Source organism: Colletotrichum fructicola, assembly GCF_000319635.2.
Source record: "Colletotrichum fructicola Nara gc5 chromosome Unknown KSG_Nara_v1_contig11, whole genome shotgun sequence".
NCBI classification, from domain to species: Eukaryota; Fungi; Ascomycota; class Sordariomycetes; order Glomerellales; family Glomerellaceae; genus Colletotrichum; species Colletotrichum fructicola.
This window is the reverse complement of record NW_027094061.1, coordinates 1,055,905-1,068,042: the sequence shown is the minus strand read 5'-3', so window position 1 is coordinate 1,068,042 and position 12,138 is coordinate 1,055,905. Positions and strand designations below refer to the sequence as shown.

At 50.7% G+C, this 12,138-nt stretch overlaps 5 protein-coding genes across 5 annotated transcripts; 2 read left to right on the top strand and 3 right to left on the bottom strand.

Annotated features, from left to right (window-relative positions):
• Positions 1–1,454: 1,454 nt before the first annotated feature.
• CGGC5_v016843 (uncharacterized protein) lies at positions 1,455–2,420 on the top strand (the record flags this gene model as incomplete). Its single annotated transcript, XM_032028319.2, has 1 exon — positions 1,455–2,420. One exon carries the CDS (start codon positions 1,455–1,457, stop codon positions 2,418–2,420), a length of 966 nt encoding a protein of 321 aa, XP_031875387.2.
• A 368-nt stretch (positions 2,421–2,788) lies between these two features.
• CGGC5_v016842 (uncharacterized protein) lies at positions 2,789–3,112 on the bottom strand (the record flags this gene model as incomplete). Its single annotated transcript, XM_066153605.1, has 2 exons — positions 2,789–2,817; positions 2,869–3,112. 2 exons carry the CDS (start codon positions 3,110–3,112, stop codon positions 2,789–2,791), a joined length of 273 nt encoding a protein of 90 aa, XP_066007032.1.
• Positions 3,113–3,128: 16 nt separating this feature from the next.
• CGGC5_v016841 (uncharacterized protein) lies at positions 3,129–5,115 on the bottom strand (the record flags this gene model as incomplete). Its single annotated transcript, XM_066153604.1, has 7 exons — positions 3,755–4,516; positions 4,579–4,596; positions 4,658–4,728; positions 4,770–4,778; positions 4,846–4,859; positions 4,897–4,989; positions 5,051–5,115. 7 exons carry the CDS (start codon positions 5,113–5,115, stop codon positions 3,755–3,757), a joined length of 1,032 nt encoding a protein of 343 aa, XP_066007013.1.
• Positions 5,116–5,578: 463 nt separating this feature from the next.
• Positions 5,579–6,741, top strand: CGGC5_v016840 (uncharacterized protein; the record flags this gene model as incomplete). The annotated part of the gene is made up of 7 exons (XM_066153603.1): positions 5,579–5,615; positions 5,690–5,722; positions 5,845–5,909; positions 5,964–6,125; positions 6,183–6,273; positions 6,328–6,506; positions 6,559–6,741. The coding sequence occupies 7 exons, from the start codon at positions 5,579–5,581 to the stop codon at positions 6,739–6,741; spliced, it is 750 nt and encodes a 249-aa protein (XP_066007031.1).
• Positions 6,742–8,260: 1,519 nt separating this feature from the next.
• On the bottom strand, positions 8,261–10,217 carry CDKL4-1 (Cyclin-dependent kinase-like 4; the record flags this gene model as incomplete). Its single annotated transcript, XM_066153602.1, has 5 exons — positions 8,261–8,389; positions 8,437–8,566; positions 8,617–8,831; positions 8,884–9,368; positions 9,758–10,217. The coding sequence occupies 5 exons, from the start codon at positions 10,215–10,217 to the stop codon at positions 8,261–8,263; spliced, it is 1,419 nt and encodes a 472-aa protein (XP_066006865.1).
• Between the last annotated feature and the right edge of the window lie 1,921 nt (positions 10,218–12,138).

The following is a 12,138-nucleotide window of genomic DNA, read 5'->3' as shown; positions in this document are numbered from 1 at the left end:
CAAAGCTTGATGGCGCTGCGCAAAAGGAGGCGCGTAGCTCCTTGAGGTAGCCTCTCTACTGTACAACTATCTATAGCCTCTTCTGAGGTAGCCGCTGGGAAGTTGATCATCTGTTTGATTCATGAAACATGATATCGTCTAATGTTTCTGTTTTGTCAATATCTCCTGGAGTCCGATGATCAAAAGGTGGTGTGGAAACATGCTATGAGTAGATCAAAAATGGGGATCGTATCTAAAAGAAAAGAAATCAAAAGACAGCGAATGTTGCATAGAGTTTACGATTGTCCTCATATCTCTGTACGTAGTATTCCATCCGGTTTCTGCTCCACGCCACCACGAAATTTGATGAGATATCAACACAACGCCACGCGAGCCTGTTGACCTGCTTAGCGGAGACAATTGCCCGGGGTAATGAGCGACTAGTCGCCAGCTCGAACTGCAGAGTGAAAGTCGCGATAACTAGCATCTCGTCTAGGCCACGCAACTTGTGTATCAATCTATACGATCGTGAAGCCCACGTCGATTTGAGACATATCGTCAAGCTTACGACAAAGCTGGCTGGAGACTTTTTCATATCTCAAAGCTACTACTGATCTTGCCTCTTGGCCAGCATGTTTAGACTGGAAGAAGGAGCAACAGTACAAAGAAAACGAAACCTCCTGTCAAACCCTGTGTTGTGTGCTCTCAGCCGTACTACGCCGAAAGTAAGAGTATGAGAAAACCGAGAAAACCACAAACAAGCGCCCAATTCATAACGAGACCCCACAAACATCTTCGTTCCCAGCGGACGCTGTCTTTCTCCGTAGCTTATAATGCCTCTTGTAAGAGTTGTTCTGACGCTTGCATATCGCAGATCATCTCGTCAAGCAAGTTTGGTCTGCAACGACACATGTCTGTGTGGTGAAGAATGGCAAGATTGTCGCAAAGGTCGGCTGCGGCAGGAAATAGGGGGAATACCGCTCGTCTTATGTTTGCTTTCCGCGATATGTTCTTCCTAATACAATCAGACGAAGGACGGATGAAGATAATCTAATGTAAAGGCCTTAGTTGGATTGGATGCATGACTAATAGGTTTGTTCATACCGGAAAAATGAATGCTTAGACGAATGATTACTTTTCTCAAGTTGATACTCGGCTGATGTTACAGGCTTATCAGGGCAACTAACTGTGCCACAAAGCAAACGCTTTAGTAATCTCAAATTCATTGTCATGATTCATAAGCCTACAGAGACCAACCACAGCCAATCTCGTCTTCTAGTCACAGATTTTGGCGTACAACGGAACAACAGCGACTAGAACTTAATGGTGACTGCTAATATGAGATAAAGTGACTGGCCCTAAACGTGACTCAGCGGTAGTGTATGTCTGGCACCTGGTCAGTACCCAGCGCCGACTAGAGCGACGAGGACTATCCTATAAACCACAGACAGCTCGCTCAAAAATGGCAATCGACAATGCATCTGCCCATAATCACTGCCGCCCTACTCGCTGCACTTGCACTGGCTTTGCCTGAAAATGAGGACGACGATAACGACGAGCAAGAGTGCCCCAGAGGCCCGGCCATGACAATGGGGACCGTTGCATACTTTGAAACCCCCAGACTCGCAGAGGCCTGTCCCGAGGCGCACGTGTACTTCCTAGACGCCCAGAGCGAGGTTGTCCGCTCCCAGCACGTCAACATCACTAATTCAACCACCGAGTGTGACACCAATCTACTGCAGGCAATCTCACTGCCGGCCGACCTCACCTCGACCTACGCAAAAGTGACATTCTTATGCGGCGGAGACGACGAGCCCCAATGCCAGATGCTCAGACTGTTACCGCCGACAGTGGCGAACTCAAGCGGTCCGTCTTCTCTGGCAATGTCCCGGACATGTGTAAATCTAGATAGTTCGGCTGCCAGCCAAACGACCAACCCGGCGACCAGCCCGACTCCTTCCGTATTCCCGTCATCGCCGGCCAATCCGGCAAGCGGCGTTGCGGATGCACTGACTTCCACCCACCCGACTGGCGGCGCGCCGACCGAGGCCTCACAGCAGTCAGCAGAAACTGCTACAGGCCCAGGTGGCTCTCTCCCCACAGCTGCCCCCACAGACCAAGATGGTCCTCCATCTACGCCGGGTACTGGGGGATCCTTCGTCGCTACTCCGGACAGCACCACTGCATGGCTCTCTCCCGTACCCTCGTCACCGGCACTGCCTGAGAGCCCATCTGAAGCTTCATCCGAAATTGCCAGCAATGACACAACAGGCGCGCCGTCTAGTCTTCCAGCAGGAGCCACTGATGCGACACGCACCGCTATCGGTGGTTCGTCTGCCGAGCCATCGGATGGGGTTCAGAGTCCGACTGACATGACGACGTTCATCACATCCACCACTGCGGGGGCAAGTGGCGCGCCCCGGTGCACGTGTCAAGGGTGATTAATTATGCTGGAAGAGGTACTCTATTTCATACAAGTCCAGACAGAACTCAATGTTGTTGTTGTTGTCGTTTGGCTTGCGTATCGCTCAGGTCCATTTACAAAGGAGGGTTGAAAGTCAAGACCAGCTGTATCGAAAGGGGGAAAGTATCCACAAAATAGATCGTCCAATGCCTGAATCAATGTATCTTCTCTGCTTATTGTCGTGATAACTACCTAGTGTTCCATGCCTCTCCGCACCCACAAAGTTTGATCTGCCTCGATCCGTCGATGAATGCCCACACACCTGCTCGATGAGGCCTAAGCGTCTCAATACAACGAACGTATGCCCTGTTGGAACAAAACAGTACATCCTGGATGACAAACTTTTCAAAGCCGCCGCGTTTCGGTTTTTTTATCTGCCATAGCGGTTGAGTTAGTGTTGGCAAACGTCTGGCGACAAGACGAACGGTCTCGCTCTTCCCCGCAGTGCTCGAAGTACAGGCCTTGAACACTTTGAAGACCTTGTTGAGCGCGGCAGGAGCGAGGATGTTGCCGAATAGGTTTTCTTTCCATGAACTTGTACGACGTGCCGCTGCCCAATAGGCTGTGGATGTACGCTTTCTGTGTTTTCGTGTACGTTGTGTACGCCGGGGGAGGGTGCGCGTGTTCTCGAGCCAGCTTGGGCCGAAGCTGCAGGTCCCGATGGGCCATGGTGGGCGGTTCATCCCTATCTTGCAATAAACCACTCGGTCCGGCACTCGGATCGGGTGTAGTAAGAAACTGTTCGAGGCCAGCTTGGCGTAAAGTCGGAAGTGATACCCTGGGCTTCGAGCTGGTGAACTGTGGTTGAACTGTTCGAAGGGGGGCAAGCTGTGGCGGCTTGATGGGGGCCGGAGGCGCGGTGCGTCTCGGACATATACAGCACGCAGGCGATGTGCTCCAGCGGCGGTCTCGGGTAGGGGCTTCGTGACTGTTCAGCGGAGGTACATATCATTTGCGGGGCTTGCTTTCTGTGACCAGCAACATAGTGAAAAATGGCCAAAACTCTTGTCTACCAGGTGAGAGAAGGAAACCTGATTTCATTGTTCGAAGCTGCAGCGCAGTACAGGAATAAATACTTCTCTTGCTAACTTTTGCTATCATCGCCGTTACATCAATATCTTTGTTCACGAAGGTCAGCCTATACACCCATGTTACGGTGATACTATTCTTCATATCACCGCAGTCATAGAATTATCGGTCACTACGCAGCAACGGAGAGGTTTCCTGCTTGAGGTGAGAAGAATTCCTAGCGTATGTTATACTGTAACTACAGTACAGGCATGCAAAGTAGTCTCATTATCGACAGCCAACTCAAACACATACACACTGGAGAAGGGCCCACATGCATGTCCAAACGACCGCCCCCACCGAAAGCCATTGAGCAATCCCCGGCTGCGTCGTTACGTTCGCGCCCAACCCGGATAACACCCTGCCAGCCAGCAGCGGAAGAGAGACGCAGATGGCCATGCAAGCTAACGCAACGCACAAAACAACAAAGAGGAGGGCGACCGTTACGATACGGGGAATACACAGTAGGAGCAGACCCTGCGGGAGGAAAATCGATAGAACGATGGCCGTGCATGTGCCGACCAGGACAAACGACAAGAGCCAGTATGGGGCGATGCCCAACCCGCTGAGCGCGCCCAGGTCCGCGCTGTCCATGTCCAACGCTTCGATCTCCGGCAGGCCGGGCACGACCAGCCGGGCCGCCTGCCACAGATTCTCCAAGGCTTTGATATGGAACGTCTGCGACATGTTCAGCTCCCCATACGGCACGAGCTTGGTCGTGTCGTTGGGGTACCCAAGCTGCCAGACGCCCCTTGTTTGGAGACAGACATACACGGGAACGGCATCGCGCCAACCGTTTAGGCCATCCATGAGCCCCACAGCGCCCGTGCTGATGGCCTTGTCTGCCGACGCGACAACAGTGGCCACATGCGCGCCGGCTTTGGTGGCGATGGATTTGAGGGGATCAGAAATATCGTCGGGAATGGTCAGCCGTCGCTGGCTTTGGTCTTTATCGAAGACATCAAATACATCGCTGACGTTCTTCACCAGATTTGCCGTTGTTACCTGCTAACATGTTAGACAGGCCGAGGCGGGGCCCACGAGGGTTGGTCGGTGAGGGTCCTCACATTCAATAAAGAGCAATGCTGGGTGGTATCCCAGCCAGGCGTGACGTAGAAGAGGAACAGAAGCAGGGAGCACACCCACACAGCAACGTTCAAGCCGTTCAGCCACCGCATTTTCACAGCATCTCACATCGTTTCCCATATCTTTATATACTTTACGGCGAAGTCATCCGCACGTTTGTGACTCAATTGACCATGAATCGCTGAATGTGTCAGTCGTCTGGGCTTCTTTGCCTTGTAGTGTGCGCTTAGCGATTTAAACGTACGTACAAAGTGGTTTACCGCTACCGCACATGTGCGCTAAGACGCTCTTTCAAGTACCTCAAGATTCTCCTCCGGGTGGCCATATCAGGCTCCGGCTTGTGCGCTATTGTCTGCTCGCACACCAGGCATTTTACGTGTCGATTGTACGTGCTCAAGTAGATTATATGAGATGGTTTGCTGGCTGTGGTTCCGAGGTCGATGTCGCACTTACAATATCCGCAGATGAGGGTCTGGCAACAGGAAAGCGTAAGAGCGAACATCGCACGTTGAGAGCATAGCGAGCAGAGTAGATCGACCGGGGTCCGAATCGGGCTCAACGCGTCCATGGTGGCAAAGCCGCATGAGAAGAGCAAAAGGCGAGGAGAAAGGAGATGTCAAGATTGAGTTGGTTAAAAGGGTAGCTCGGTATACTGGGTTTTCATGATGGACGCTGGAGGCAATAACTGTTAGTCTCTCCCAACACGTACAGGACATAACAACACAGAAACCCCACGTCGCTTCTGACTACCAAAAGCATGTAGGCATGACTTTGCCATCGGCATGTTGCAATAGACTGCCCTTGCCTTTGCTGCCTCGTACGTCGCATCGTTGTTCGTCATCACTATGCGATTCGGTCATTCCAGTCAATTCAGCCAACTGATTCAGCCCAATCGAGTCAATACTGACTCGGATGCCCAACTGCTTATTGTCCAAACACGGAAGCGTGGATTAAAATGGCAGAGAGGTAGTCACGAGAAGTATGATGACACAGCGTAGCAGCATGACTATGATTGAAGGTATCCAGAGACCCCCTTAACAGGGCTGCAGAGCTGATGAGCTGATTTTTCATGTTGTACGATATGTTGCATAGCGTCCCTTCAAATATGGCTCTGGTTGATGAGCAGTAAGTGCTTGAGCCTCGATATTTATCATTGGTCTGGCAAAGCCATTCCTGCGTCCCATAAATGGAGACAAGAGCTGAAGTGCCTCTGGCTATATCGAAGCGCTTGGTTTTGATCCATGTAGAGCGCCGCGTGGAATGCGAGTACGAGAGACTCACCGAACCCGCCTCAGACGACGGGCGCTGCCTGGTTCGACACCGTCACAACAGAGAAATTGCTGTGTGCCGATTGACGTGGCTCCAGAGCCTTGAAGGAATTGGGCGCATTGCTCACCGGAACATCGCCGCGATACATGGCATTTTCCACGAATCCCAGGCCGTCTTCCTCGTCCACGAACGACTCGAGGTCGATCTGCATGACCTTGCGATCACAGATGAGATCCATGTTGCTTCCGTCCTGTCTCAGGTAAGCAGGAAGCGCGACCTTCTGAGGCGGTATCTTCGATGTTGAGATGCGTGCTAGGTCATCGAAGGCATTCACCATGTGGTGGCTGAGAAGATCCGGTTTCCCCTAGAGTCCATTTGCGTCACGCGGTGTGGGGTTGTCAAGATAGGTACTTCGCGACGAATTCCATTGATGTCCTAGAGATTGTGTCTAAAGCACACAGTGCTTAACGTTTGTTTCCAACCGGCCGTCGATATCGTCAGCGACGCCGAGCGGTACTGGTCAAGACTGTACGGCGACGTCCTTCTTTGGATCAGGTCACAGCTACAGGGTCTGGGCCTGAGCTTTGCTGCGCGCGATTTCCTGTCAAAAAGCCACGAGAGAACGCTCCCTGGCATACAGGTACGCTAGCTTCCCCGGCCACATCTTCGGGTTTCGCTGAAACAACCTCCAGCACCAGTTTTTGACGAGGTCCAAGGGGCCTGACGGGCTGTTTGCCCTGGTCGCACAAGCATTGGAAACGAAAGAGACCGTCGTGCTCGATCGGGCGCGAGACAATCTGGTACCTTGCGACCTAGTCACGAGGATGTGGCATCAACCCTGTCACGAGCAGCAATCTGTTCTGAGAAGGAGATGACGGGAAAGTGTAGATGTCCTTCATTAGACTACGCGATTTCAGTCATTTTTGCATCACCAGCAACTATCGCAAAGGTGTCCTCATCAAGGAACACATCCCAAATCGGTGATCGCATGTCTGGGATAGACATGCTTGTTTCCACAGGTCTCGCCAGACCCGGAAACACATGTTCAAAACATCCCTCCCACTGGCGCATGACCTCCTTATACGTCCATTGCAGCTGGCTTATCGCGGAACAGCCAGGCTCATTCCATCTGGCTAGGTGTATTAAGTGCTATTGAAAGGCGGTCGCACACATCTGCCATTTCGCTATGAATGAGATAATGTCGTCCTTCTCTGGAACGTATGGTACGGCTGGTAGTGGCAAGCTGACTACGTGGCTTTGGTTGTTTTTAACGAGTGATATTTTTGGGTTTCTGTGAGGGCGTCTACGTTCCGCCCGCCGGGGCCCAGATGGCGACTCAGGCAAAAAAGACGAATATCTTGACAGGCGCACGCTGGGTATGGGGAAGTCCATATCGACTGTCTTTGGGTATGGGACAAAATTAGAAAAGCAGCGTGTTTGGGAGCAGAAGCTCTGCGAGTTTGCCAGCACGACTGCGAAGGAGACACGGTCGTGAGTAATTGAAAGATGTATGATATCTTGGTGGATGCGGAAGGTAGCTTTCTGTTTTGAACAACGAGTTGACCAGTTCCTATGCAAGAAAGTGCGCTGCTGATTGGCAATGATTAGCGCACACGCCTGAAACGATACCCATGCTTGTGTGGTTTGCAGGGCGCGATGACATAAGAGCGTAAGACTAAGGACAGCAGACGGGCGCTTCATTTGCTCAGCAGGCGACAGATTAGACTTTGTAGGTTATCATAACCAATGGAGCGTAGTGGGCGTTGGCGCTAAGCTGACCACAGCCATGATGAGGTGACTGAAACTCGTGCCGCTGTCAGTTCATTCAAAGAATCTCTCTCCTCCATGGCATCACTAGGGAACTATTGGGGCACAAAAATACCGCAGAAAGGGCAAAGTTGCGCTAACCGCCATGAACGAAGTCAAAGATTTGGACAATAGGACTTCTAGCTGATTTACTACTGTATTGAACCTATACGCTAACGAGGTGCAGTACCATCAGACATCCAATCCACAGTGGGGTCGTTGCGCCGTTCCATCTCCTCCGGGTCCAAATTATGTCGTGTGTAGATGGCTATGCAGATGATACCTGAGACTTGAATTGCAATGTTCGTCGTCTATTATCCCAGCTGCTCGTCCAGAGGAGATTTCTGCTTTAACCCCAAGCCGCCTATCGGCCATTAAGAAGTAAATCGGGGCATCGCTCACCGGCGAGGCCTCACTTCTACCACGGCTTCGGATGACATGATTTGCTGTGCAGATCATCATCGAGATATTACGAGTGAGCCAGGGCAACCAACTGTGACATAAAGCAAAAGATTCGGTAATTATACCAGAGGCATCATTATCCCCTGTTCTGTACCACATAGTTACGCCGGCCAGCACCTCAACTGGTCAGGCTGTAACACCAGATTCACCATACACTTTCCCGAAATGTTGCAACATCGGCGCGTAGTAAAGGTCCAACACTTCTTCAGCTCTTCGTGCCGTCCAGCGAGAGTGAGGTCTGGGGATCAGAAGGCGCTGCATCAAGTCAGAGATTGCTTCATTCGTGACATAAAGAAGCAAACCCTGGTAATAGCAAGCAGCGGGATGCTCGCTGCATCTGCAGCCTCGCGTAGTTCTGAATCTGAGGCGCAAAATTGGATAGCTGTGCTACGGTCGACCGCATGGCCGTCGACACATAGAAATTGAAATTTCCTTTTTCTTGTTAGACGTGTGGTACTCAATCAGAACTGCCTACCACACACCTCATAATAGCACCAAGCATACGATTCGACCGGTTACTAGAGGGACATAGCGACCTGTCTGGCCGAAACCATTCGTCCTGGTGAAGAACGAGTTCCCGCATAATGCAGCCAGCAGACCAAAGATCGATCTCTGAGCCGTACTGCGTGCTTATATCCTGCCATTCAAAGGCGTCTGCTACCAACAGCTCTAGTGGCCGGTAGTATAACGTGCAAACCTATGTAGTGTCAGTTCGTTAAGAGACAGCACCGCAAGGATCTGTAGCATACCACCGGAGTTCTGGCGTCAGATCCATCAAGGCAGTGAGATAATCCAAAGTCGCAAATCTTCACGCAGTCGTCCTCAGAAATCAGTATGTTATCGGGCTTGAGGTCACGATGAACGATTCCGATATCGTGTAGAAAGCTTAAGCCTAGCAGGATCTGGTCGGAATACCAAGCCGCTTGATTGAAGCCAAGCGGAGCACGCCTGAGCCTTTGGCTGAGGTTCTCAGCGACGTAGGGCAAGTCGACAATCAGCTCGTCTCGCACGTAATGGACCTCTTGCAGATAGATGCAGTGTTTGCGGACTTCGGAAGGATAGTTCTTGATTCGACGGAGGCAGCCGATTTCCCGGAGGCTCTCCGGCGAGAGCCCGCCAGATCCTGGAAGAGGCATATGTTTCCGTGCGACAAGCTGGCCCTGCACCACGACCTTGTAGACGACGCCATAAGAGCCCGATCCCACCCTTTCAGGAAATGAGAAGTTCAGTTCATCTTTGACAAAGGGACACGATTTTCACGAGTCTGGCAGGTCTGTGTGGCCGGCGTGCATATCTATATGCGTAGAGGACGGGATACTATCTGGACCTCAATGCGTTGAAAACGCAGAGGGAAACAATTTTCACCTGAGACTGCTGTATAGGGATATTGCACGCATTCAACTTTTTATGTGACTCATCTATGTAGTAGTCAAAGTTGACTTTTTGTACTCCCCGCCCCCGCTTCCGATCAGTCATGTCTGGCTTATTACGCAGTGCAAGTCGTCAAGCTTTCGCTCAAACCCGTGGGCGAACCATTGTATCAACAGTACCATTGGCCATGCAGGGGCTCAAATAGACCTAAGCTTCCGTCGCGATCCCGAACCTCAGCACCTTCACTCTTACCTTCAACCCCGACAACCCCCCCAGGGTCCACTTCGGACTCTCTGTCCCATGTAAGAGCTGATGCCGGGCGAGGCCGCCGGGATACTACTGTTTTCCAGCTGTTGGGTTGCGTCGATACGTCCAAGATGACGGCAATTCCCATGGCACCTTCGTACAGTTCAGCACCCCACGTGCGCAGAAGCTCGTCCTGATGGTCGACGTATTTCCTTGACATGGCACGAGAACCACCAGCAACCGTAGAAGAGAATTGCAGGGCTTTGATATCGTCTAGCCAGCGAGACAGGGCCCAAACTTCCACAAGGGCGATATGGACAAGTTCTAGGTTTGCTTTGGAGCCTACGCAACGAAGCAGGACTTCTTTTGACCTTCGTAAGGATGGACGAAGGATAGGATCTTGAGCGTTAGCTTCATCGTCGAGCGACACTATCAGACTAGCAATCTCGCAATCCAGCGAAGACATCGTTCTGCTGCAAAAGAAAGACGACACTGTGAGCTGGCAAATTTATGTTGGAGGCTTTCCATACTGGATGGTAGACTTGGAATAAAGCCTGAGACTAAATAGTAGGGTTGCTGAGTTACTGCCCTTAGTCACTACCAAAACCTCTCCTGTGACAGCAGCGGCTCTTGCAGCGGTTACCATATCGATAGCGACATATGAACTAATAAATTGAAAGTATGACCAACGCAGAAGTTCTGAAGCGGCTGCACACATGAATGCGAACGCCACGCGTTTTTAAGTCGATTGCTACCCCCTTTAAGTCATCTCAGACTACTGCTGATAATAGAGAATGCTGCTTTTATAGTGTGTGATTTTTCATTAATCAGCTCTAACTCTTCCGCTATTTAAGCTAAGATCACGAACGCTTTTATCTTACGAGGCGAGGTTTGTCCGTGTGTATTTAAAGGCGTTGGGATGGTTTCTGTCGAGTAAAATGGCGGCGAATTTCCCTCTCATTATCTTGGCTTTGACCGTAGTTGTAAGCTTTGCGCATTACGTTCTAGGTGTTGTACTTACCCTTCTTAAGATCTGGGCTTTCGTGACTATGGTCATGCGGGTTTCCAATGGTCCGACGGTCGGCTCAGGGATTATTGCCATGAATCAGTTGTCGAAGGAATGTTTTTCAAACGCCGCACACTTTCCGGTCCTAAACCACGTCCTCCGAGATACTTTTGACGGCCTCCATATGTGGTTGAATGACATGTAGAAACGGGAAACCAGGAATGACCGGAGTGACAACCAGGCCTCTGGAGAGATTCCACCGGCGCATCAACACCACATGGATTGAATGCAGCGGTGATACGCCGTAACTGAATACTAGTCTGCCCAGGCTGCGCTGTCGACTTAGATTGTGGATTTTATGATTAGCACACATGTAGCAAGTGGCGGGAGTGGAATTGCTTATTTAATTGAAGTCGAAGATTTCAGGTACTATTATGTGAAACGGCCGCAATAGATCGGCTGTCCTGCTTCATTCCTCGCTTAACATAGGGTCTGTCTGCTGAGGTGGTGTGAGTGAGTTGTAGCTATTGCCAACAACATATATCTCCGTATTATGTCTACGATATTGTCACTTTACTTCTATTAGAAATGCCGAGTAACTCATATTTTGTAGATGATAAGTGGCAGCTGCTCTTATGGTCACAATGACGCATTTCGTGTTCGTTGACTATATATCACCCAACGGGACCGGTCTGTCGAGCGTCCGTCACAAAGCATAACCACAGTTCGTTTTAACGAGCATGCCCACCTATGAAATCCGATGTTCACTTAGAGAAGGGAAATTTTGTAAGATTTACATACAATCTCCAACTATCTGCAAGGCTTGCTTGGAGAGGACCTCCACACGGCTTTGTTTACGGATTGAAGGCCCTCTCCAAGCAAGCCTTGCAAATAGTTAAAGAGTGTGTTACGAAGTCGAATGCCAACGGCCCCTTCGAGGAAGACGAGTATGCATGGTATATGGTGCGAATGGCCTTCGCTGTAGATAACCTTCATTACAAGCGTATTATCGAAAGGAATATTAAGTTATAGAACATCCTCCTTGGCTCACATGGCGTGCTTAAGATTGTGGACTTTGGATGCGGTGTAAATGGTATGAGCAGAAACACCCTCTGCGGCAAGCCTGAGTACTTGGCGCCGGAGATGATCACAGTTCACATGAGGGGTGGGCGGTATGACGAAAGAGTCGACATCTGGAGTCTAGGCATTCTCATGTACGAGCTCCTTGTCGGCGTTGGACAGGCGCTACGGCTGTATATTGACCGCATCCGAAGGGTGGGCTACACACTACCAGGTGACGTTCATTTAGCTATTCTGCTGTTTCTTAGTCTGGAGGCCTAGGACTTGATGGGACAAGTACTTCTGATGTGCTATGATCACG